This window comes from Taudactylus pleione, unplaced genomic scaffold (assembly GCF_031769625.1).
Source record: "Taudactylus pleione unplaced genomic scaffold, aTauple2 ptg000005l, whole genome shotgun sequence".
Taxonomy (NCBI): domain Eukaryota; kingdom Metazoa; phylum Chordata; class Amphibia; order Anura; family Myobatrachidae; genus Taudactylus; species Taudactylus pleione.
The window spans coordinates 12,022,586-12,049,170 of record NW_028284408.1 but is presented as its reverse complement, the minus strand read 5'-3'; the positions used below and the strand labels follow the sequence as shown (position 1 = coordinate 12,049,170).

The window sequence follows — 26,585 nt, the reverse complement described above, 5'->3', positions numbered from 1 at the left end:
ACGTATTGACTCGAGTATAAGCCTAGGGTGGGAAATGGCAGCAGCTGGTAGTGCCCCCAGTAGTAATTCCCCTGGTTGTGCCCCCAGTAGTAATCCCTCCTGGTAGTGCCCCCAGTGGTAATCCCCCCTTTTAGTGCCCCCAGTAGTAATACCCCCCCCTGGTAGTACCCCCAGAGGTAATCCTCCCTGGGGGTAGTGCCCCCTGTAGTAATCCCCCCCCTGGTAGTACCCCCAGTGGTAATCCCCCCTTTTAGTTCCCCCAGTGGTAACCCCCCCTTTTAGTGCCCCCTGTAGTAATCGCCCCCTGTAGTAATCGCCCCCAGTAGTCCCCCCCCCGTCCCCCCCCCAGTAGAGAGAGCCGTAACAAGAATTAAAAAAAAAAATTACTTAACTGAAACTCCTGGTCCCGCCGCTAACAGCTCCTCCGGCCGCTTTGCATGGGAGAGACGTCATTACTCATGACGTCTCTCCCATTACCCACTGCGGGAGCCGGAAGATGGCTTCCGCAGTGGCAGCAGCCGATGAGTCTGACAGACTCTCAGCGGCTGCTGATTACAACAAACACACAGCTGCTGGCTCCGGCGGCTGTGTGTGCTGTGTAGCGCTGACCGAACTCCGTCCGATCAGCGCTACACTTCACTCGAGTATAAGCCAAGGGGGTACTTTTTCAGCACAAAAAATGTGCTGAAAAACTCGGCTTATACTCGAGTATATACGGTAGATAAAAATAAGGCAGCTGTCAACAGCTTATCTGACAAGCTGGCAGTCCATACCTGCTTTCATGGCAGTAATGGGAATGTCAAGGCACTTCCTTGGGTCCAATTCCATACATGAGAAATTAAGTAGAATGTAATTTCAGAATGAAGATGAAAGAGCGGTCATCTGTACAGTGGAATTCACCTGATAATACTGCAGCAGTAAAGCAGTCTTGGAGCTGAGTGAGAAGCCAAATTATCTTCTCTAATGACAGATGTGAGCAGGGGGCTCTCCTAGGGGAAAAAATTTCCACCATTACCTAGGCCAGTGGTTCTCACACTTTTCTTTTTTATTTTTTTTCTACCGTGACCCAAATTTTAAACACATAAAAATAAATGTAAATGACTTATTGTATCCAAAGCACACGCCTAGCGGTTCTTTACATACCACACACCCTTTCTCACGTTCTCTTCAACCATTGTAGTTTACTTACCTGTGGCTGCCTGCTCCCGTCTTCTCTCCGTGACAGACGTCATGATCCTGAGATGTCTGCAGTACTGTGGCTGCCTGGCTCCTCTCTGATGCTGCAGGAATCCAGTGGGTGGATGGGACTTTGTTTTGACAAGCCTGCACAGTATTCAGTGGAGCAGGGAGAGAGCTGAAAAGCTCACCCTCCTCTTCTTACTCTGCTGATTGGCCAAAGCACATCCTGGAGCAGGGGGGAGGGCAGAAAAGCACACTCTCCTCCCCTTGCTCCTTGCTCACCTAATTGGCTGTGTATGTTGTGGGACCTGGCCTTGTTGTTTTTGTCATCCCATTGTCTTTGTGCATGACACACCAGGGGCCAACTTGTGGCACACTTAAGGAGCATACACACTAGACTATATGTGCGATATAGTTAGTGTTTGGCCTTGATCTCCCGGGCAAACGACATTGAGCATACACACTGAACGATATCGTTCAGTGACGTCACCCTGCACTTCCCCCAACATGCAGTTCCTGATAATATTGTTCAGATTACCCTGCATATTCGGGCGACAACAGACATCGTGGACAACCGGCGGGAGCGTGCATCGTCCGTCGTTTTGAGCATACCCGCTGGACGATATGAATATCGTTATTGTCCATATAGTTTTATCGTCTAGTGTGTATGCCCCTTAAGGTGTTGAAAAGCGCTGCCCTAGGCTATCTTGAACTCTACTAGAAATTGGGCCAATCTGGTTGAGGATTCAATTACACAAATTTCAAAATGACATGCTTATTTGATTAGCCAAAAGGGACAGCAGGGTATTTTATCAACCACTAAGGAGGCACAAAGAAACTGGTCAGTGATCAAGGAAGCAGGAGAGAATCTTTCAGTCAGCAGACCAGAAGGTGTGTTCAGTTTCCCCAGGACACGTGGCTGGCTAGGACCAAGCAATTGCAGAATTCCTGAGCATGAATAAGATACATCCATAGAATAGGAATGATATTAGGATGTTTTACAGTTCATAGTAGACGAATATGTAAAACTTAAATAGACCTCACGGTCACAATGGCAAATGCAAAAGGGGACAGTTTTGTCTAGCACCAGAGAGGTAAATTCACTTTGACAGTTCCTTGAAAATTCAGTCTGGGGTATGTCTGTCTTCTGCTGTTTCTACTGCCAAGACTACTTGCAAAGATCAAGACCGAGATTTTAGTGTTAATTTTTTTCTGTCCAAGGAAATAGCTCGCTCTCTGAGGCACTAAATGTGGCTAGAAGACCCCCGATTATTGCCTGTCAGGCCAGATCTACAGTACTTTTCAAGGTCCACTAAATTACCTTAAATCCCAGAGTCATGAGTGGTGGTTTAAAGGCTACGTCTACCAAACAAAGCTTTTCCAGGATATTAATATTCTCATGGAGGCCAAGAAACCAACCACCAAACCTGTTATGGTTCGAAAATAAGAAAGGTTTACATTCTGGTTCCTTGAGAAAGGCAAAAGTGTGGGTTTGCTAAAGACTGCTTTGATCCTTGTAGTTTTGCAAAATGGATTTTAGATAGGCCTGGTCTTGCGTCTCTTAGCTGGTGTGGTCACATGTAATGCGACCACAGCCAGCTGACAAGGTTGCATCACATGCAACTGCGCCACCTCACTGTGTCCCTTGGTTTTTGAAGAGGGGATCCATTCTGCGCATGTGCAGAGCGGATCTCCTTTGACTCCCTGGAACCCCTGCAGTGATGTGGCTGTCTGTGACCGGCCATCATCACTGCCAGAGTTGTGCCCCAGATTGTCATGCAAGCGGCATTCTAGAGCGCATGCGATGAGGACAGTCGAATGAGGAGGGGAGCTAAGTTACCCTCCAAGCACTATCTGGCTGATTGTTACAGATTCCCAGGCTGTTCCGTGTAAACCTAGAACCCAGGATAGCAAGGTCAAGGAAACTGAGAAAAAAGTCAGTAGTTTGGCTATGAGTGCCGATGGTGCGGTTTTGAACGCCGATGATGCGGCTAAAGCTGGTAGTAAAATTAGAAGAGTTGATGCAGTGGCTCAGACCCCAGTGATGCGGCTTTGAGCCGATAGTGTGGCTGTAGTGGTGGTGGTGAGATGCGGCTTTGTGAGCCAGTGGTGAGATGCAGCTCTGAGAGCTGGTTGTATGGCTTGTAAGCCAGTGGTGAGATGCGGCTTTGAGCCGGTAGTGTGGCTGGAAAGCTGGTGGTGAGATGTGACTTTGAGAGCCGATGGTATGGCTGCAGAGGTGGTGGTGAGATGCGACTTTGAGAGCCAGTGGTGTGGCTGGAAAGCCGGTGGTGTGGCCGGTGAGCTGGTGGAGAGCTGCGGCCTTGAGCAGACAGTGTGGCTGGAGAGCCGGTGGTGAGATGCGGCCTTGAAGACGGTAGTAGCTTGGGAGCTAGTAGTACGGCTGGAAAGCCAATGGAGTAGCAACGAAGCCGGTAACAGCTTTGGAGCGGACTGTGCGGCTGGGAAGCGATATAGTGGCAACAAAGCCGGTAACAGCTTGGGAGCTGACGGTGCGGCAGGGAAGCTGATGTCGCTGGATACCAAAACAAGGAGAAATACAGGAGCACTGACCATGCAACTGAGCCGAGAGATCCAGAAGGAATGCTATAGTCGGCGAGGCGGCAAAGGGCCAGCGTGCAGAAATAGGGGAAGAAACCAATTAAGTTGTGCTGCGAAGAACACGTGGCGTCCAGATCGCCTAGAAACCGACGCAACAGGAACAACATTGCTAAAAGGAGACAAGTCGTGACAGCGACTTGTAACACTGATCTCTGCAAGTGCAAAGAACAGCTGCAGCAGGGGGTACTGCTCATCAGTCCTCCCTGACGCACGCTCCACTGCACTCTGAATCTGGGGACTAATGCCCATAGGGGTGCCCCAATTAAGTCTTTTGGGGAGGAGAGGTAAAAGGGGTGGGTAAAATAGTGGAAAGAAATTCACTGGTCACATGGGAGGAGGAAAGGGGGGTTACAAAAACAGGGACATATTACATCGGGGTTGGGGGGTTTAAACAGCTGGGTCTCTTTTAAATAACATATTTGAATACATTTTTAACTTTTATATTTTAAACTTTATTAAATAAGAAACGATTTCTTGATCGGTTTTCGGGGGAAAAAAATTGTCAGTCAAATGCTTAAAGGTCAAGTTGCAGCACTGTGCTATGTCTTTAGAAGTTTAGGAAGTTCCATGCGTGAGGGGTGGCTTGCAGGTGTGGAACAAACTAAATAACGTCTAAAATTAGCACCCTGCTCGTCCCTCCCGACCCCTTTATGAGGTCACCCTCACTTCCCATTGGGGGTGCATGTATTCCTATAGACATCTCTGGATATCAGCTGGGATAACTGCAATCATGCATTTTCCCCTGCTATCAAACTTTTCCTTTGTGCTTAAACAGATTTTCTGTTTGCACCCATACAGGAAGTTTCCCTTACTTTGGCAACCTCATAGTATTCTTGCTGGTAGCAGTCTCTTCAACAATATGGATTAATTAACTTCATACATTATGCTGCTAAGATCTTATCTGAACATATTGAGGGTAAAGTGCTCTTGAGCCTCACTTCTTACCAAAAGTGCCTGCTGAATTTAATATTAGTCAGGAATTGGTACTTTTCTCCTTTTTCCACAATCTTAAAAACTCTTTTGAAAAGACTTCGTGCTCCTTAGTTTTAGTAAGTGCATTTAGGATACAACATAGATATAGGATATAACAAAGGATATATGTGAAGCAGCAGGTTGGAGTTCCATGTATACCTTAGCTAAACCTCATAGATGTTCTTTTATGGCTTCAGCAGAACCTGAATTTGGCACAAAAAAAGGAAAGAAATAGAAGAAAAGAGTAATGCAGACTGTAGTTACTTCATCCTAGGATTACATTTAACAGTTTGTGTAAAAACCTTTGCAGTGATGAAATGTACATGTCTCTATTATTACCTATTGTATTACCTGAAGTCTCTCCATGGCACCATATTGCTAGTCGCTTTTGTACTGTAAGTTAATTTCTATTTGTTTGTATTATTGTTATTTTTGGTTATTATGCACTGTTTTGTGTTGTCTCTTAATACGTTTTATTGCTGGGCAAATGTCCATATACACTGAACAAGAGACGTTAGCCATATATGTTTCTAGTGTAAATGACTTTCCTAGCTTTAACCCTTTAGTATATGCTACCATGAATGGTCTCAAGGAATTGAAATCAACAATTAATTGTTGCATTTTGTCATCCTAAGGAAAGTCTCAAGCAAAACTACAATGTTCATCTAATTAAATGATATTGAAAGCGAAATTCTCTTATTGTATACGTTCTTGGACCTAAGTATAAAATGGAATCAATTTTGCAGTACTATCATCTGTGTTTTATACTTATACTAGTAACCCACCCCGGCTTTGCACAGGAGCAATTTCATCTTGCCACAGCCCCTTGCATCTCATAACAATCTACCCCATGTCACCACAGCCCCTTGCATCTCGCCACAGCCCCCTGCATTTTACCACAGCATCTTATATTTCACCACAGCCCCTTGCATCTCATCACAGGCCCCTGCTTCTCACTACTGCTTTTTACCACAGCCCACTGCATTACACCACAGGCCTCTGCATCTCACCCCAACCCCCTGCTACTCACTCCTGCCCCCAGCATCTCACCTGTGTTACCACAACCCCCACTGCTGCCCTGCAGCTGGCTGGAGCCCGGCCACTGGGATATGCGGGGAAGGGCAGTACAAGGGTGTATCTAGGGATCCGAGCGCCCCTGGCAAGGTAATGAACTGGTGCCCCCCTCCCCCCCATAATTTCAGGAAGTGCCCTCAGTAGTAGTCCCCTCTATGCATTGTCCCCAGTAGTAGTACCCCCTATGCATTGTCCCCAGTAGTAGTACCCCCTATGCATTGCCCCCAGTAGTAGTCCCCCTTACAGTGCCCCCAGTAGCAGCCATCCCCCCATACAGTGCCCCCAGTAGCGGCGCACCCTATACAGTGCCCCCAGTAGTGGCCACCCCCCCCATAATGTGCCCCAAGTAGCGGCCCCCGCTATTCAGTGCCCGAGTAGTAGTCCCCCCTATACAGTGCCCCCAGTAGCGGCCATCCCCCTCCCCCATAAAATGCACCCAGTAGCGGCCCACCCTATACAGTGCCCCCAGTAGCGGCCATCCTCCCCATAACATGCCCCCTCTATACAGTGCCCCCAGTAGCGTCCACCCCCTATTCAGTACCCCCTAGTAGCCACACTGCTGTGCCAGAAAAAAAAAAACGCACACAAAAAAAATAAAGCAACTTACCTGATCCCTGCTCCTGCCGATGACTGCCACTGTCCACTTCTCCGGGCACGCTCTCGCTCTGCACTATGGGATGGGAGAGACGTCATGACATCTCTCCCATCACTCGCTGCGGGGGAAGACGGAGCTCATGAGTGAGCTCCAGCCGGCTCCCTCTGTGGATGCAGCAGCCAATGAGAGTCTGTCTGACTCTCATTGGCTGGCTGCTATAACAAACACACAGCCGCTGCTGGCGGCTGTCTGTTTGTTACTGTGTAGGGTAGAGCGTTCTCGCTGCGGTCTGCTCTACACTTGTGGGGCCCGGGGGACTAGCGGGGCTAGTTCAAGCCGATTGGATAGTCCACCCATTGGCTGCTGGTGGCGCCCCCTGTTTGGCCGGCGCCCCTGGCGAGTGCTATCCTGGCAAATGGGTAAATACTCCCCTGGTCAGTAGGATCATGGATGAGAGATTTGTATGGCAGCTACCGTAAGCATTATCAGCAGCATGTCCCAGGAGCTGGGGCTCCTGTGTATATTTCTGCAGCCTCCATGCGTTTACCTCCCCGGCTGTTGAACATGGCGATGGACAATGTCCTCTTTACACAATGTACCCTGTATTTCCTGGGCTTCCTGTTGAGCTTCCTTGCAGTGGTGCCCCTGTCCGAGGACAGAGCCGACTTCCACGGGAGGTGCCTCCTGTTCACCAAGGACGTGTGGCTGAGCAGGAACATCACACTGGAGAGAGAGCACTTAACGGTGGAGGACTGATGGCCAGAGTCCGTCTTCAGGTTCAGTGTAGGGATGAACCATCAATGTTTTTGTTCCAATGGTAGTGTTTTTTCAACGGTGGCGGTGCGATGTTTGCCACCATCGAATAGAAATCATTTGATGGTGTTCCAATAGTTAACAAAAAAAGATCTTGATAGCTTTCCTCCCGTGGCTCCTACCTGGCTACTGTGTTTGCATCAGGCATCTCCATGGGTTCGTTAGAGGCTGTCTCTCACTCTGTCTGCCTCAGACGTGAACCTGATCAGTACTTGACCTCCTTCCCATCTCTCTAGGCTGCTCCTAAGCAACAGGGCACATTGCTATCTCTTATTGGCTCTCACTATCTGAAAGAGCCAAGCAGAGTGCAGCCCCCGCTCCTGCCGCAGCAGTTACTCACACAGCACAACAGTTTTTTCTGTTACTTGCTTCATTCTAAGCCTCAGTTTCAAATACTGTCTTGCCGTTTCAGCACCCTGGCCAGCTCCTATACTGCAGCTTGGTGCAAGATTTTTTTTCTGTCAGTTGCTTCACTAAAATCGTCACTGCCCAGCTCCCTTTTGTCACAGATGAATAGTTCATATACCTAAACCTTCCTCAGTCAATATTGTATAGAATAGTGAAAACTCCATCAAGTGGTTCAAGAGATTAGCCCGAATGAACAGGCAGATTTGACGTCGGCAGCGCGTAGCCCATGAAGTACTTCATGTGCCATGCGCTGGCTTGTTGGGTCTATAAGTTGTGCGATAGGCCGTCTGCACACATATCACTCGCTGCTGTCATAGGTAAAAGGGGCGATATATCAGAGTTGCAACACGGGATGATTATTGGCTTTCGGGCCAAGAGTGGCAGTATTTCTACAACAGCGCAGTTTGTGAACTGTTCGTTTGCTGCTGTGGTGAAGGTGTAACGTGACTGGAAAAATGGCACCATTACAAACCGACGTGGAAACTGTGGCGCTCCACGTACCATTGATGTGAGAGGTGAATCTCTGCTACAAAGGTGTGTAAGGGCCGACTGACAGTGGAGCAGCTCACTGTCAAAATGAACCTGGGAGCCACCAGATGTGTGTCTAAAACGACAGTTCAGTGAAACCTGCTGCATATGGGGCTCTGAAGCAAACGGATGCTCACTGCACCTATGCTAACAAAAGTGCTTCGGCGGAAAAGGCTTCTATATTCACGTCTGTATTGGAATTGGACCTCCGCTGATTGGCGAAGGGTTTCCTTTTATGATGAGTCATGTTTTCTGCTTCATCGACTGTTCTCCGATGTTTTTCACCTGACACGCCAGCGTCCATCCAAACACCCTGCAACCATTGCTGGAAGAACACAAGCTGGTGGTGGCAGCGTTATGGTATGGGTAATGTTTTCATGGCATTCTCTGGGCCCACTCATCCATGTGGAAGGCAGCCTCAACTGATTTGGTTTTGAATCCCTACGTGCAGAGCACGTACACCGATACATGCTGATTGTCTTCCCTGAGGCGGATGGGATCTTCCAGCAAGACAATGCGACATGTCACACGGCTAGAAATGTCCGACAGTGGTTGGACAAGCACGACCAAGACTTCCAAGTACTTCCCTGGCCCCCTATTTCTCCGGACTTGAACCCAAGTGGGCATCTGTGGGATAACCTCGATCGTTGTATTCGCTCTATGGCTACTCCACCATGCACCCTCCAGCACCTGTGGGACGCAGCTCATTGAGTCACTCCCAGCCAGTCTAGCTGCTGTCCGTGCTGCACACGACGGTTACTATGGCTATTAGCTAGTGGTCATAATAATCTGACTCTACTGTGTGTGTGTGTGTGTGTGTGTGTGTGTATGTATGTATGTATGTGTATGTGTATATATATATGTGTGTATGTATGTATGTATATATATATATATATATATATGTGTGTGTATATATGTATATAATTATACAGGGCTTGTCAATTTTTTCTAAAACCTAGGAGCCAGGATGAAAGTGTAGGAGCCAGACCCCCCCTTCCACCGGGGCAGTATTACTGAGCACCTGTGCCCTGGGCTACCAACCCCCATGGCCACACCACTAACTGGGTACCCCAGGTAAACCACCCTCCCACAGCCACATTACTGAGCAGCTAACCCCCCTCTCCAGTCAACCAACCCCCAGAAAGACCACCCCTCCATAGCCAAATATCCCTGGGCATGCAAAGCAAGCCACCACCGGCAGTGGCCGAACTAGAGTGGTGGGCACAGATGCAAGAATATGCTTTGGGCACTCCTCTGCAGTGCCCCCATTAGTAGTCCCCCCTCTGCAGTGCCCCCAGTAGTAGTCCCCCCTCTGCAGTGCCCCCAGTAGTAGTCCCCTTATGCAATGCCCCAAGTAGTAGTTCCTACTATGCATTGCCTTTAGTAGCGCCCCCCAATGCAGTGCCCTAGTAACTTCCCCCGCTTATACAGTGCCCCAGTAGTGGTCCCCATATTCAGTGCCCCCAGCAGTGGTCCCCCTGTGTAGTCTCTTTAATCAGTGCCCCCAGAAGTGGTCACCCCTATGCAGTGACCGCAGTAGTAGTCCCCACTATGCATTGCCCCTAGGAGCGGCCCCACCCTGTACAGTGTCCCAGTAGCGGCCACCCCCAACTAATGCAGTGCCCCCACAGTAGCGGCCACCCAAACTATGCAGTGCCCCCACACTGTCCCCAGTAGCGACCACCCCCCTATGCAGGGCCCCTTAAAAAAAAAAAAAAAAAAAGGCAACTTACCTGATCCACGCTCCTGCCGACGACCGCCGCTGTCCGCTCCTCCAGGTCCGCTCTGCACTATGGGAGAGACTTCATGACGTCTCTCCCATCACCTCCTCTGGGGTGAGCTGGAAGGTGGAGCTCATGAGTGTGCTCCAGCCGGCTCAATCCGTGGACGACGCAGCAGCCAATGACAGTCTATCTGACTCTCATCGGCTGCTATAACATCGGCTGTGTTTGTTACTCTGTAGTGTGGACCGCGCTCACTGTCTGCACTACAAGGCCCAGGGGTTGTTGAAAATCTGGTCGCCATGGCGACCTGGCCCCCGGGTTTTGTCGAGCCCTGTATTATGGTATACAATCAGGAAACCGGCTGCCTTATTACTGGCAGCCGGCTTCCCGACTGTCATATCCCAGCGAGGGTGAAATGCTGGGCGTCTAGATGTAGACACCTGACATTTCCCCAACGCCGGGAGACCGGCGCCGGCATCCCGATCGAAGGGAATGCCGGGCGCCGCGAGCGGACAGCCGCGTGGGGTGGGTTAGGTTTAGGGCACCCGGGGGGGACTTGGGGTTAGGCACCCCCCCAAAAGGATTAGGGTTAGGCTAGGGGGAGGGAGGCTTAGGGTTAGGCAGTGGGGAAGGGGGCGGGGTTAGGCACCCCTAAGGAGGGTTAGGGTTAGGGGGTTAGGTTAGTTTCTACTTACCTTAGGGACGATCGGGATTTCCAGCGCTGTCAGGCTTCCGCTGCCAGGCTCTGCTCATCTGTCGGCCAGGGGCTGCCAGGAATTATACCGATTTCGTATGTATGTATATGTATATATTATAAATAAAATCAAAATGTTTTATATTTTAGATTCCTCAAAGTAGCCCCCTTTTGCTTTGACATATTTGCACACTCTTGGCATTCTCTCAATCAGCTTCATGGGGTAGTCTCCTGGAATGGTTTTGAATTAACAGGTATGACTTGTCAAGAGTCAATCTATGGAATTATTTGCCTTCTTAATGTGTTTGAGACAATCAGTTGTGTTGTGCAGAGGTAGGGTTAGTGCACAGTGGACACCACTATTTGACTACTGTTGTAATCCATATTATGGCACCATCCACTCCACTCAGTAAAGAGAAATGACAGTCTATCATTACTTGAACGTCAGTCGATACGGAAAATTTCAAGAACTTTGAATGTATCCTCAAGTGCTGTTGCAAAAACCATCAAACGCTATGATGAAACTGGCTCTCATGAGAACCGCACCAAAGAAGGGAAGAACAAGAGTTACCTCTGCTGCAGAGGATAAGTTCATTTCATTAGTTACCAGCCTCAGAAACCGCTACTTAACAGCACCTCGGATTAGAGACCACATAAAGTCCTCACAGAGTTCAAGTAGCAGACAAATTTCAACATCAACTGTTCAGAGGAGACTGCGTGAATCAGGCCTTCATGGTCGTATTGCTGCGAAGAAGCCACTACTGAGGATGAACAACAAGAAGAAGAGAATTGTTTGGGCCAAGAAACACAAGGAATGGATATTAGACCAGTGGAAATCTGTACTTTGGTCTGATGAGTCCAAATTTGAGATTTTTGGTTCCAACCGCCATGTCTTTGTGAGACACAGAGAAGGTGAGCGGATGGTTTCAGCATGTGTGGTTCCCACTGTGAAGCATGGAGGAGGAGGTGTGATGGTGTGGGGGTGCTAGGCTGGTGACACTGTTGGTGTTTTATTCAAAATTCAAGGCACACTTAACCAGCATGGCAACCATAGCAGTCTGCAGCGCCATGCCATCCCATCTGGTTTGCACTTACTGGGACCATAATTTGTTTTTTAACAAGACAGTGACCCCAAACACAACTCCAAGCTATGTAAGGGCTACTTATCCAAGAAGGAAAGTGATGGAGTGCTGCGTCAGATGACCTGGCCTCCGCAATCATCCGACCTAAACCCAATTGAGCTGGTTTGGGATGAGTTGGACCACAGAGTGAAGAAAAAGCAGCCAACAAGTGCTCAGCACCTCTAGGAACTCCTTCAATACTGTTGGAAGCCATTCCAGGAGACTACCTCATGAAGCTGATTGAGAGAATGCAGAGAGTGTGCAAAGCTGTCATCAAAGCAAAAGGGGGCTACTTTGAGGAATCTAAAATACAAAACATATTTTGATTTGATTAACACTTTTTTGTTTACAACATAATTCCATATGTGTTCTTTCATAGTTTTGATATCTTCAGTATTAATCTACTATGTTGAAAATGAGAGAGAGAGAGAGATTACTTCAAATTGAGGCTGTTGAGAAATATCTAAATGTTGTTTTCCCATTTGTGTTTAATGTCACTCCTTTTTAGTTTCATTGCTTCTTCTTTTTACAGAGAGGCTGAATTCCACTTAAAGAACTATTCCTCTGCTGAAGACACATTTAAACAAGGACAAACATTAAATTGTAAGTTCTGAATGACAATATGCTTATATCTTTAACTAGTTCTATGTATAGATAGGCTGAGAATAATAAGAATAATTTGTATCCTTGCCAATTGTGGGGCATAGGTTAAGTTTTGGGTGCATACCTCCAACCAGGTTCCGATTTTGTGTGTGTGTATATGTGTGTGTATATGTATGTATATATATACACATATATATATATATATATGTGTATGTATATATATATATATATATATATATATGTGTGTATGTATATATATATATATATATATATATATATATATATATGTGTGTGTGTGTGTATATGTATATATATATATATATCTTATTTCTATTGTCCATTACACCTCTCTCTTCCCCTCCTACTTTGTATGTATGTAACAGTCTTCCTTTCTCTCTGGTCTCCAATGGTTTCACAACAATATGGAAATATCTGTTTGGCTTATTGCTACACTCACCTGTTCACTTTGTTGTATATAGTCTATTGTTTTTAGATGGTGTTAGTCTTTAAGGGTATCTATATTGCCTTTATTCCCAATAAGTAATATAGCCATTCAAATTCTAGAAGACAGCACAGACATGGGGTGCATTAGATAGGGTTGGGAACTGTGTCCAGGAATATGGTATTAATGTTGAAAATGTCTGCAGCCAAGCTTTCCTATGTTGACTGCTACTTTATACCATTTCCTTTGCTGCAAAAATACTAATCCTAAACGCAGTACTTGGTACATTAATAGCGAATTAAGATGCAAAATTCAGGAAACCGTTCCCAATCGTGGTAAACAATTCATTAAGCAGCGCTCTGTCCCAGTGTGTTTGAATTACAAATAATAATAATATATATAGTTTATCAAATTGCAAAGTAGGAAACGCATGCCCATAGAAAAAAAATTAAAAAATCACACATTTAATTAGAAAAACATAAACATTTAAGACCATTAGTATGACCATTACAAATATATCTTTTTTTTATATATATATATATATATATATATATATATAAAAAAGATATAATACTAAAATGTATGTAAACAAAACACCCATTTGTATAAAACACTTATTCATATGTATAAAAACTACAAGAGAACTTCGTTCCACATTGATAGATCGTGTGCAGATAATTTTGCAACAAAGGGCCGAATTCAATTAACCGCGAAAAGTTCCGTTTGGAGAAAAGTTTTCTCAGATTTGCATTTTTCGCCTGTTTTCAAAGTATCTCCATATTCAATTCCCCGGAGTTTTCGTCTACGCGAAAACTCCATAGGCATAAACAGGCAATAGAGTTTCTCCAGCAAAAGGCAGGAGAAAAAAAGTGCAAAATCCATATTTTGGGGTACAGATGTGGAGACTTAATTGCTCAATTTTTAATTACTATATTAAATTTTATTTTTACACACAATCCACCACACTCTGATTAATCAGTATTTAAATGTATTTGTTGAGGTCTGACTAACCTTTATTGAAACAGCTGCTTTGGAATTACAACTGTTTGCAGCGCCTGAGTAGAACCACTTTTTTTTTTTTTTTTTGCAATGGATGCATTTTTAGTGTGCACATATATCCTTCTGGATGGTTATAAATATTTTCATATGTATATAGAGATTTTTATGTAATTATTACCAAGATGGAATACACTCAATCAGACAGAAATAATAATGATGAAGTATGTTTATCTATGCATATGCTTATTTTTCATGTATTTGTATACCCATATACTGTAATAGTGTGCATTATTATAGTTATATCATATTTGTCTTTAATATGTATATATAATCCTTAGTATCAAATTATCACTAAATAAAGATATATGACCATATACATATATATTGCACATATGAAGATTATGATTCCTATTATCACAATCTTCGTATATAAGGGAAGGAAGAAAAGAAAAGAAGGGGGGACATAAAAAATAGACTGTTGGGAGATGATTAAAGGTGAGGAGAGGTACCGAAGGAATAGGGACGTATGCTCAATGGCATTTCACCAGCCTCAACAACCGCCCAACGTCTTAAAGAACATTGTTAAGATCCAGAGTTTCATTAAGTCCATTGGGTACTAAACTATTAAGCTGATAGATCCAGGCAACCTCCTGTCGACAAAGAGTTCTAAAACGATCACCTCCCCTAGCTGTACTTTTAACATGTTCTAACCCAGTGATACGTAGGCACTTTGAGTTCTTATTATGGCATAATGACACGAAAGACTATGCGTAAGTAACCCCTTTTCTCCATTTCTCTTGTGTTCATTGAGCCTATACTTGGACGAATAGTACGACCCACATAGTATAGATGATAACTGCAACAGATCAGATACATTACAAATGATGTATTGCATGTGATGAACCAATGAATTTGTAAGTGATTGAATTTGTGTTACTTTATTAGTAATATATCCACAAGTAATGCAGTTTATTTTATTACATTTGTAACATCCATGTGTCTGGGATGTTAACCAATTTTTGGAAGATTGGGATATCATTCTCCCTGGGTTGAAAAAACTAGGTTAAATTATGTTTTTAAGGTTCTTATTCTTCTTAAAAACTATATTGGTATTAGGAGGCAAATATCATTAAGTACAGGATCTTGTTTTAAGATGGAATAATGTTAATTGATAATCCCCCTAATTTGGTGGGATGCTCTATTATATTTGGTAATAATGCCAAATCGTATCACAAGCTCACTTGTACATTTTTGTTTTCCTTCTGACCTCTAGATCCAAGGAGATTCGTTCTTTTTTTTATATTCATATAATTTTATTGGGGTATCAATACAAGAGAAACATAGAAAAAAAAACAGTGCAGTCCCCAAGGGGGATTAAGGAACAAAATAAACAGTAAATATTCATCATACAAATAGATAGGTAACAAGTATAATGATATACTAATATTGAAAATGAACTTTTCCCCTCTTTTTTTCTTTGTAATTCCTTAAGAAAGTAGCACAGAACAGAGAAACAAAATATCAAGAGAAGAGAGAAAAAAAAATAAATTATATATATAATAATAATAATAATTGAGTAGGAAAGTAAATAAATAAATACAAATTAAAAATTTTGAAATTATGTAGAAGAGAAAATAAAATAGAAAATAGAAAATAAAATAAAAAAATAATAAAAATAAAAAAATTATATAAATAAATATCTGGGAGTGGAGAGGAAGATAGCGAGCTGGGGGGATAGAATAAAGAATTGGAGAGGGAGAGAAAAGAGAAAGAAAAGAGGAAAAAAGCAGAGGGCAAATAATTATGAAAGACCAGGAGGGGTCACACCCTGGGAGCAATACCAGGGAGACCAGATTGCGTTAAACTTGTCCACCGTGTTTGTGATATATTCCATTTTGGCCACAAACCAGACACGGTTGAGAAACTGTTGACGAGTAGGAGGGAGTGGTTGTTTCCAAGAGCTAGCAATCTGATATTTGGCGGCACAGGAGATGTGTAGGGCCAACTTATTCTCATGATTGGAAAGTTGACAGATCGGGGCACACAGGAGCAACGAAGCAGCAGTAAGAGGGGAGGCATAGGGAATCATTGACAATATAGTAGTTTGGACCATGGACCAGTAAGGGACAATACATGGACAGGACCACCAAATATGGTAGAAAGAGCCGACTTGTCCACATTGGCTCCAACAAAGGTTAGAAGAATTAGGGTATATTTGGTGAAGACGCTCCGGGACAAGATACCATCGAGTGTACACCTTATAAGAGTTTTCCTTAATGGAGACACTAATTGAGCATTTCGATATATTAAGGCGTATAGCCTCCCAAGTGTCTTCTCCCAGAGAGGTACCCAAGTCTATCTCCCAACAACACTCATGGGTCTCTAGGTGCGGGCTATCCTGATCTAGTATAGAATGATAGATCTGAGAAATTAAGCCCTTTTCCGCGGGTCTATAAATACAAAGGCGTTCCATAGCCATGGGGTTTCGTAAAGCATCAAGAGAAGAGAGGGACGAATGGACAAAGTGGCGAATCTGGAGATACTGGTAGAAACAGGACTGCGGTAAAGGATGCATCTCCCGTAACTCAGTAATAGAATGGGGGGCAAAATTGCCCAGGATGTGATGAAAGCGGGTGATGCCAACTGCAGACCATGTAGAGATCATATGGGGCGAGTGGCCTGGGAGAAAAGAAGGGTGAAACCAGAGAGGTGTCTGAGGCGAGGGGTGAGTAGACAGAGAGAACTTAGTATCGAGAGAGTCCCATACAGATAAAGTAAGAGAAACTGATGGGACCAAAGAGATAGAGAGAGGTCTGAGTTTTCTGGGAAGCCACGGTAGGTTTGAGACCGATGGGGTTTTGGTGAGTGCTGATTCAAGATCAACCCATCGTTTGGTTCCCTTTGGAGAGTGCCAGGAGACTAATTGACTAAGTCTAGAGGCTTGGTAGTATTTGGATAACGAGGGGAGACCTAGGCCGCCAGCTGAAGTGGTCTTAAAAAGGACTGCTCTACGTATACGAGGTCTTCTGTAATTCCAGATAAATTTACCATAACTTGCCTGTAATGAAGATAGAATGCGGGGAGGGACTGCCACAGGAAGGGTTTGGAAAAGGTAGAGGAGTTTGGGAAGGACATTCATTTTAATCACGGCTATACGGCCTGTCCAAGAGATAAATAGAGAGCGCCAATGGAGAAGGTCTTGTTCTATGGTTCTAAACAGAGGGATATAATTTGCCTTGTAGAGACCGTGATAAGATTTTGTCAGGTTGACACCTAGATATTTAATAGATTCCAAACGCCAGTTAAAATTGAAATTAAGACGGAGGAGCTCTAGAGACGACCTCGGAATATGGAGGGGTAAAGCTTCTGATTTGTCGTTGTTGATTTTATAACCGGAAAATTGTCCATAAAGGGAGATTTCTTGGAACAGATTTGGGAGGGAAATCAAGGGGTTGGTGAGAGTAAGGAGGACATCGTCGGCAAATAGAGAGATTTTATATGAGGAGTCGCCTACTTGAATGCCAGAAATGTCTGGGTTCCCTCGGATCTTACAGGCCAGGGGTTCAATAATTAGAGCGAAAATCAGCGGGGATAGAGGACACCCCTGCCTAGTGCCATTTGAGATGGGGAAGGGGTCAGAAAGAAGACCCCCTGCAAGAACCGAAGTAGATGAGTTATGATAAAGGGCCCTAGTGGCCTGGAGAAATCTACCATGAAAACCGAAGCCAAGAAGAGTATTAATCATAAAGGGCCAAGAGACCCTATCAAAGGCCTTTTCAGCATCAAGAGCAAGAAGGAGAGAGGGGAGTTTAATAGAGTTTACATGATGTATAAGAGCCACTGTACGCCTAGTGTTATCGAGGGCTTGTCTGGAGGGGACGAAACCTACCTGGTCCGGATGAATAAGAGAAGAGAGAATGGGGTTTAGTCTATTTGCCAAGATTTTTGCAAAAAGTTTGAGATCCGTATTTAGAAGGGAAATTGGTCGATAGTTAGTTACCAAATGGGGGTCCTTACCCGGTTTCGGGATAACTGTTATTTTAGCCCTGGTGGTATCAGTGGGAAAAAAATTACCTTCAAAAATTTGATTAAAAGAGTTTGTGAGATGGGGGATTAGAGATCTCTGGAATGTTTTATAGTAAGAAAAGGGGAGACCGTCCGGACCAGGTGCCTTCGAAGGTTTCTGATGTTTAAGTGCACAGGTAACCTCTTCCTCAGTTATGGGGAGGTTAAGTGATTCAGAGGTGGAAGCATCGATGTGGGGTAGATCACAAGAAGTCAAGTAGTCAGTAATGGAGATGGGGAGGGGGGGTTGGGACGGATCGTGATCCGTAATGTTATAAAGATAAGAATAATAATTTTTAAAGATAGAATTGATTTTGGAGGGACAGTATTGAAGAGATCCAGAATGGTCCTTAAGCGCAGGAATCGCCATAGCAACCTTGCGGGCCTTTAAACGATTGGCAAGAAGAGTGTCCACCTTATTGCTCTTTTCATAGAATCGCTGATTCAGCCATCTAAGAGATTTTTTAATTTTTTCAGAAAGAATCGAGTTAAGGGCAGATTTTGCAGTGGTGAGTTGTTTATAGAGAGCATCAGTGGGCGTGCGCTTATGGAGAGACTCCAAGTGGTGAACCTGATCTGTGAGAGATCGGAGAAGATGCTTGTGTTCTTTATTTCTGTGAGAAGCGAAGCTGATGATGTGCCCACGAAGGACGGACTTATGAGCCTCCCACTCCATGGGAGAACATCCGGAGCCGGAGACATTAAGAGCAAAGTAGTCCTTTAAGACACCTATAATTTTTGTTTGGAAGTGAGGGAGTTTAAGAAGGGTCTCATTCAACCGCCAAGTGGGCCTGATAACCGGGGTATCTAAGAAATCGAGGGAGGAAGTAATGATAGAGTGATCAGACCAGGAATTAGGAATGATACTCGCATCTGTAAGGTGTTTGGAAATGGGGAGACTACATAAAATAAAATCGATTCTGGAATAAGTACGATGGGGGTTGGAATAGAATGTGTAATCCTTAGAAGAGGGATTGAGGGAGCGCCACGTGTCAAATAGACCAGCCGATTTCATATGTTTATTTAGAGTTTTAGATATAGGACAAGTGGAAGGGCGGGTCCGAGAGAGAGACTTATCCAACGTCGGATCCAGAACAGAGTTAAAGTCGCCACCAAGAAGCAAGTGACCAATACGACGTTTGTTCAGTATTTTAAAAAAGGAATTAAAGAAACGACATTGGCCTACATTAGGGGCATATACTGTGGCGATAGTCACCTCTGTGTGTCTGAGCCTGCCAGTGAGAATAATGTATCGACCGTCCGCATCGGTATAATACAGATTCTTGGGAAAAAGGTAAGTTATTTTTAATGAGAATGGCCACACCATTATGTTTAGATGTACTGGAGGAATACAACACGGTGGAGAAGTATCTGGAGGTAAGAGAAGGGTGGTTTGGTGAGCGGAAGTGGGTTTCCTGCAAAAGGACTATGTCGGCTTTTATTGATCGAATAGTGCGAAGCAGGTGGGAACGCTTCTGAGAAGTATTGATGCCGCGAACATTCATTGAGGCTATAGTGAGAGGCATATCGGGTCAGTTTTGTGTAGGCTAGAAAGGAGCAGTGTAATGGAAATAAGGGTCCCAGCTCGCAAGGGAAAATGTAGAGAAAAATAGAGTGAGGGAGAAAATAAGAAGGGGGAGAAAGAAAAAGGAGAGAAGAAGGAAGGGGAAAAAGAAAAAAAACAAAACAAAAAAAAAACAAAACAACAAAAAAAAACCCAACAGGAACTGAGTACGAAAACCCTACCTACAAAGAAGGAGGAGAATGTACTCAAAAGGTTGGACTTAGAAATCCAGAGAGGAGCAGGCTAAGAAAGCCAAATAACCCTCTAATAGAGTCGAACACAACAAAAATAACAAATAATGTTGACAGTGTCGCAATTAGAGAAAGATATAAATCTCCTAAAAAAGAGAAGAAGAAAAGAACAGAGAAGGATTTGTATGGGATCAGTAGCATCCCCCGGGTGCAGAAAGGGGAAAGAAGTAACAGATTGGTAATTTCAATCACAAAAAGAGCAAAACTTAGAGAGACATACAAAAAATAAAAACGAGAAAAAAAAAAAGGGGGGAGGAATATATAGGGTGAAGTTATAGATTACAATTGTAGTAAGGAGAGCAAGGCAGAAAAACGCTACAATATCTCCATGCTCTAAACATCATAAAAGATAAGACATAATAATAATAATAATAATAATAATAAACAACTAGCAGCATAACAGATCTGTATTAGCTAGTATCTAAACTGAAAAAACAGCTAAAGATAATATACATATATGGGAAATGGATACACAACATAACACAGAGTTGTCCCAATAATAGCAACAAATGGTAACCATAAAGATTACTATAATTACAAAGAAAAAAAAAAAAATAAAGTAAATGAAAATATACAGTAAAGAGTTGTTTTTGTTGTTTTGTTTTTTTTCTTTTTCCCCTTCCTTCTTCTCTCCTTTTTCTTTCTCCCCCTTCTTATTTTCTCCCTCACTCTATTTTTCTCTACATTTTCCCTTGCGAGCTGGGACCCTTATCAATATTAGCTAGTAGCTACAAATATATGTAAAAAAAAAAAAAAATAGATAGAACATAATACCGAGTTTTTCAGATATTAGTAACAAATGATAACCATATCTAGAAAGTAAATAAACAGTCTACATCTCAACTATATGACTTAGAAGAGAGACGAGCAAGAAAGGGGAGAGGTACGGGGTGGGGTAAATACAGATCGGAAACCAGTAATCAGATCATGGTTGTAAGTTAGTGATAAAAAAAACCCCCCCAAAAAAACCAAGACTTAAGTGTGAAGAATAATATAGCAGAAACAAGGGACAATTGTTGATGGGTAAGGCACTCACAAAACGTCGGGGTTCCCTTCAGGGGAGGGGCCCGATTCCTCTAGGTAGTGAAGCAAGTCCTTACATTCACGAAGATCTCGAATGATAACTGTCTTGCCGTTCAGGTCTACAATAAGCTTAAAGGGGAACCCCCAGCGATATCTGATTCTTCTATCACGAAGAGCCTTGGTTAAGTCCCGAAAGTCTCTTCTCTTGGCAATCGTCAGGGGTGAAAGATCCTGGTAGAATTGGAGCTTGGCTAATTCGAATAGGATGTGTGGTTTACCCTTTGTAGGGTTGAGAATGAGTTCTTTGTCCTTGTAACTAAGGAACCTCATAATGACGTCACGAGGAGGGTCATTGTCCCTGGGTTTCGGCCGAAGAGCGCGGTGAGCCCTTTCAAGTGGTAGGGAGCGTGAGCCAAGGTCAGGGAGTAGAAAAGCGAAAAGTCTATACAGATATGATTCCAGAACATCAGGAGAAACCGATTCCGGGATGTTACGAATGCGGATATTATTCCTACGTTCCCGGTTTTCCAAATCTTCGTTTTTAGAGCGAAGGTCAGAAAGTTCACTGACGACATGATCCAGGTCTCTGCTAGTTTCGTTTAAGGCTTTCTGAAAGCCGTCCTGGCGAGACTCAAGTTTAGTGGTTCTTGCAGCCAGAGTTGAAACTTCAGCTTGCATTGTCGAGTTTGGTTTCAAGAGAGTCCTTAAAATCCGTAATGAGGGAGCGAAGAGCTAGAATGTCTTCTTTAGTGGATGGGGTGGGTGAGTGAGAACCATCCTTATCCATGGCAATGAAAGGGGGGGAAGGGGGACCCCTTTGTTGAGATGATTTCGTACCTCTCGTGAAGTGTTGCGAAATATCACTTCCCCCTTGTTTAGGAGTCTTGGTAGTAGATTTGTGCATGTGTGGGCCACCAGTGTCCGGGTTGCCGAGAGAAGAAAATATATATATTAAAAAAAAAATATATATATATATATAGAGGGGATTAAAGCACCCAGGGGATGGGGGACATGCCCACTTAATGTGTCATTTTATTCAATTAGTCAGGATTGAGGACCTGACAACTGAGAAATATAGAACCGTGAATAAGTTATATAGCCCTATTCAAGTGCAGCCTGTTAGTGGGTAGTAGGAGCTTAGTAAAGAAATACAATGGGTGGAGATATTACAGTGAGAAACCACAAGATGGAGCCTGAGTCTCCAGAATGGAATCTTATATTCTCATAAAGCTATTGCTCCTATAGGCATAAAAATAGCTATATACACACCCATAGATATACATAATAATAAAAATGCCCCCCGACTGCAATATTCAGGGCTACCAGTATCACCATATAGTAAAAGTGCGTGGCCAAGTGAAGTAGGATGGGCTGCAGTATGGAGAGAGCACCCAGGGGCTAGGGGTGATCCGGCAGGCTAATAACCACTACCTGCACGCAGGGCAGAGAGGACATAAGCCTCTGACAGTGCCTTAGGGGTGAGCTGCGCTGAGGACAACAGACACAGGCCAGCCTACTATCAATGAGTCCCAGGAGCAGGCCCCGACAGGCACACCGGGATTTAGCCCAGCTGGGAGGACCAAGATGGCTGACAGTCCCCAGCTCCGGAGGTCAGCTCCGGCAGTGAGAGAGGGTCCAGATCCCGCGACAGGAGGCAAGGTACCTGGGGGGGAGATCGCAGGTCTCCAATCAGGGCAGCCACAAAGAGGAGGGTGATAAGTTAGTGCTGCTCGCTTCAGCGCCGTCACCTCCGCGATCGTCAGGGAGGCTTCCAGACTCGAGGTCCCGGCTTGTGGGAGGGTGGAGGGCCGCAACCCGCGAGGAAGATAGGAGATCCTCCCCCGGCTCCGTGATCGCCACCACCCGATGCACGCCCGGTTTAGGATACCGGGGAGACGCTCCTAGAGCCAGATGGCAGCAGTGGATGTACTGTGGGGCGATAAAGAGAAGGTGAGCGCCGGGAGGCCCTGTGTTAAGCGTCTTCTCGAAATGGCTGCCAGGCCACGCCCCCAGGAGATTCGTTCTATCCATTAGGCTAACCCATTGGTTGGACCCTCTCCACCAATTTGATTAGGTAGCCTCTCAACAAAAGATATAGCCATATCTTTTGATTGTGATTGGAAATCCTGAATGGATGAACAATTGCATTTAATACGCATAAGTTGGCTCTTAGGCACATTGTCCATTTTTTTTATAATGTGCACTTTTATAGTATCAATAGGTTTTCGATATGTTTTAGTCATGATCTTATCTCCTTGGACAAAAAGGGTTAGATCAAAAAAATCAATAGAAGTAAAACTAAATAAATGAATAGGAAAATGTGAGACCAAAGGGATTACTATTTAGTAATCAACAAAGGAAAGTGCTCATGATTTACCACCACCCCAAACAATAAAAAGATCATATTTGTAACGGCCATAGAAGATCAGGTCCGCACCATAGTCACTCCCGTAAATGTGGGTCTGTTCGAATTCACCCGCATACAGATTGGCATAACTTAGTGCGAACCAGGTCCCCATGGCCATTCCCCACACCTGTAAATAATGAGAATCAAAAAGGAAAAATTGTGTGTTAAAATAAAATGAATAGATTTAAGAACATTTCTTTCAGAGCTAGTCCTATATCGCGACTCAACACCATGTATTCCTTTATCATGGGGAATGTTGGTATACAAAGACTCCACATCTAAAGTTAAGAAAGCATACCCATCTTTCCAAGTGATGTTGGTAAGGGTATTCAATAGGTGTGTTGAGTCGCGTGTATAGGATGTCAGATTGCTATCTTTGGGTTGTAAAATGGAATCAACATATTGTGATAAAGGGGATGTGAGGGACCCAACACCAGAGATAATGGGGCTACCAGGAGGTGAAATTAGATTTTTGGTAAATGGTAATATGTAGGGGTAGCGGGTTGGATGGGAAAAAGAAAATGTGCTAGATCTCTTGATAAGATTTCTTCATTGACCGCCTCATCCAAAAGTCTTCAAAAGAGATTGGTATTCGGTGGAGGGATTGCCATCCAGGACCTTTGTAGAATTTTTTTTTTTTTAATTGGCGTAAGGCCTCATTTCGATATGATCTGTGTCCTGGGTGACAACCCCTCCCCCCCCCCACCTTTTATACGCAGATTTAATTATAATGGACTTATTCCTAGTGAGATTTTGCAAAGCCTTTTTCTCAGCCTTGGTGAGATTTGATGGGATAAATTTCTTAGGTTTATTACAGAGTTTTTGGAATTGTTCAAAGTAAGATGATAAAAGCAATCAATGAATGGGCCCTTTGAGTTTATAGGAAAAAATTCTGAATTGCTCTTAAACCTATTTTGAGTAGATATATGTGAAGAATTTATATCAAATATAGGAAGCTGATCTGATTCTAGTGTGTTACCCTCCCCCCATAGAAGATCAAGAGACGAGGCCTGTTTTTCCTCACCATCAAGTACGATGGGTTGCACTTCTGTATCATTAGTATTAGATTATTTCAATTAACATTTCAAGAAATATTTCTTCCTGCACAAATCGAATTAATTCGACGAATAAGTCGAATATGTTAGGTTCTGAAGTGGAGGCAAAATTAAGACCTCTATTTAAAAGTTTCATTTGACTATCAGTCAGTTGTTTCGTGGATTAATTACATACCCCTTTGGTCCAAATGGTACCTTGCTTTTCTTGTGTGTCCTCTTGCCCCCTCGTCATTTTCTGAGCCTACCCTTCCTCTTTTTTGATATGGCGAGGATAGGGACTCGGACTGATTTGTGGACAGATGTTGATACTGATTTGTCCCTTAAAAAACCTCTCTTGTTTGGATGTTTTGCTTTGTGCCAAGTTTAGGACGGGCACCTAATGCAAATTCTTTGTTGGACTCCGAATGAGTTTTTGGGCGATTTGGTGAAGTGTGATGAGCCCCTAGATCAGCGGTTTTCAACCACTGTGCCACTAGTGTGCCGCGAGCATTTACCAGGTGGAGATCCCGGGCCCAGTGTAAAACCCCATAATTAATGGTCCGGGCAGCGCTGGCTCTTCCGGCTGTATGTGGGAATTATGTATTGTTTTGCCTTCTTTGGGGACAATGGAATGTGGGGGAAATGTGATTTTTTTTTTTTTTTTATGTGGGGACAATGTGTAATATGTTGCTTTATGTATATGTATGTTGCCTTCTGTGGAGACCAGAGTGATTGTTTTTTTTTTTAAGTGGGGGCCAATGTGTTTTATGTTTGTTTTCTTTGGGGGCCAATATGTTTATTTGGTTTTCAATGGATGCCAATGTGTTTTATTTTGATTTCTGTGGGGACCAATGTGATTGTTTTCTTCTGCGGGGGCTAGTGTATGTGTCGTCCCGTCCTGTTCGCATCATGGCTCCCAATGTGCGTGTTTTTCTGTGGGGGACCGATGGTGTGCCTTGGAAAGTTTAAAATAGAGTTCGGTGTGCCGCGCGTTGAAAAAGGTTGAAAATCACTGCCCTAGATGGCTCAATACTAGAGAGCAAACAAATCAAATTATTCTTTTGTGTATTTATTGCAGGCAAATCAAAATCCTTTGTCTTATTATGGTTATTGTAGGCGCTTATTATATTGGTTATGTCGTCTAGATGGTGTCCTGGGTCTCCTATAACTGTGAGTAGTCTGGTTGTGAATTAGGTTGCCTATTAAAGGACCGTACCCTATCATGTTGATGATCCGCCATGTCATTTTTTTTCTCTATGTGCAATCAGTAATTTCATCAATTTAACGGAACACTCATCTAGTGTATTGTTCCAGTCTTCTAGTAGGTCTTGATCATTCGTAAAGGACAAACGTTTAAATTAGCGTAGTCCTAATCTTGGTAAAAAGGCTAAAGACAGAAGTCCTTTAATATACCACCTCTGTGTTTTTCCTTTTTTACCCAGATAAAGAACTTTTTCCTGACTTTTGCATCTTAATTCGCTCTTCGTTTGCTTGTATTTAGGAGTAGTATAGCATATTAAGACACATTTAAAGAAAAAAGTTGCACGGCTAAATTGTAAAGTCTGTGCCGCTCCAATCAGGGCTATTTGGCACAATTTGAATATAAGTTTATATGGACACATCTGTACTTCATTTAGTATTTGATAAGGTGTAGTCTATTTTCTTTCCCAATTTAATGGCTAATGGTGTCTGTACATCTAAGTCTATATATGCTAAAGTATTGTTTTATATCATGTCTTTTAGCATCTGATGTATTTTCTATGTGGATTCAGCAGTGTGAAGAAAAGTTAAACAGTGAGTAGATCTGCTATCTAGGTAGTACTGTATGTAATTTCACTTTTCTTATGTAATGCCACCTGTGTGGAGATTGTAGGGGTTCGTACAGTACAGGAAAGCTGCAGTCCTCTTACCACTTGGCCCGTTTTAGGCATGTAGAGAAAGTATGGTTGCTTCTCTCCACTGAACTTCCCATGCGCATTTATAGGAGATTATGTGGCAAGGACATTGATACCCACTGTTTGAAAGAGGCTGGCTGGTAAGAGCAGTGCATTCAAGGAAAGCATGCTTCTGTTCTCATAGAACGCCTTTAGCTCTACCACCAGGTTTAGTTTTGGATACAGATCTTTAAGTGTATTTGTTATCTGCAATCTTCTGTGTGAGAAGGTGAAGAGGCAAGCTACTGCGTTACACAGTGGGATTATTGACATGATCTAATAATCATAGAAAATACATCTCATTACAATGTCCAATGCATCACGTCCCCAAAGCTTTTACATGTATATTTGTGATTATTAGTTTCCAGTTTACAGATGCCAGCTTCTGCAGTACGTTTAGTGGGTTTTTTATTATTTTAGTGCATAGACATTTGCAGCCATGAAAACAGGCATTCTTCTTCAGGGTCCATAGCAGATCCACAGGGATACCATGGGTTGTGTGCTTGGAGAGATCCGGGCACCAAACATTTAAA

At 43.7% G+C, this 26,585-nt stretch overlaps 1 protein-coding gene across 5 annotated transcripts in view; it reads left to right on the top strand.

Annotated features, from left to right (window-relative positions):
- SUGT1 (SGT1 assembly cochaperone of MIS12 kinetochore complex) overlaps window positions 1–26,585 on the top strand; it is a 126,665-nt gene that overhangs the window by 44,405 nt on the left and 55,675 nt on the right. For all 5 annotated transcript variants that reach the window (XM_088481965.1, XM_088481962.1, XM_088481867.1 and 2 more), the window contains exons 6-7: window positions 12,263–12,333; window positions 25,862–25,912. In XM_088481965.1, the coding sequence (XP_088338091.1) occupies window positions 12,263–12,333; window positions 25,862–25,912 (122 nt within the window). The remainder of the gene's footprint in view (window positions 1–12,262; window positions 12,334–25,861; window positions 25,913–26,585) is intronic.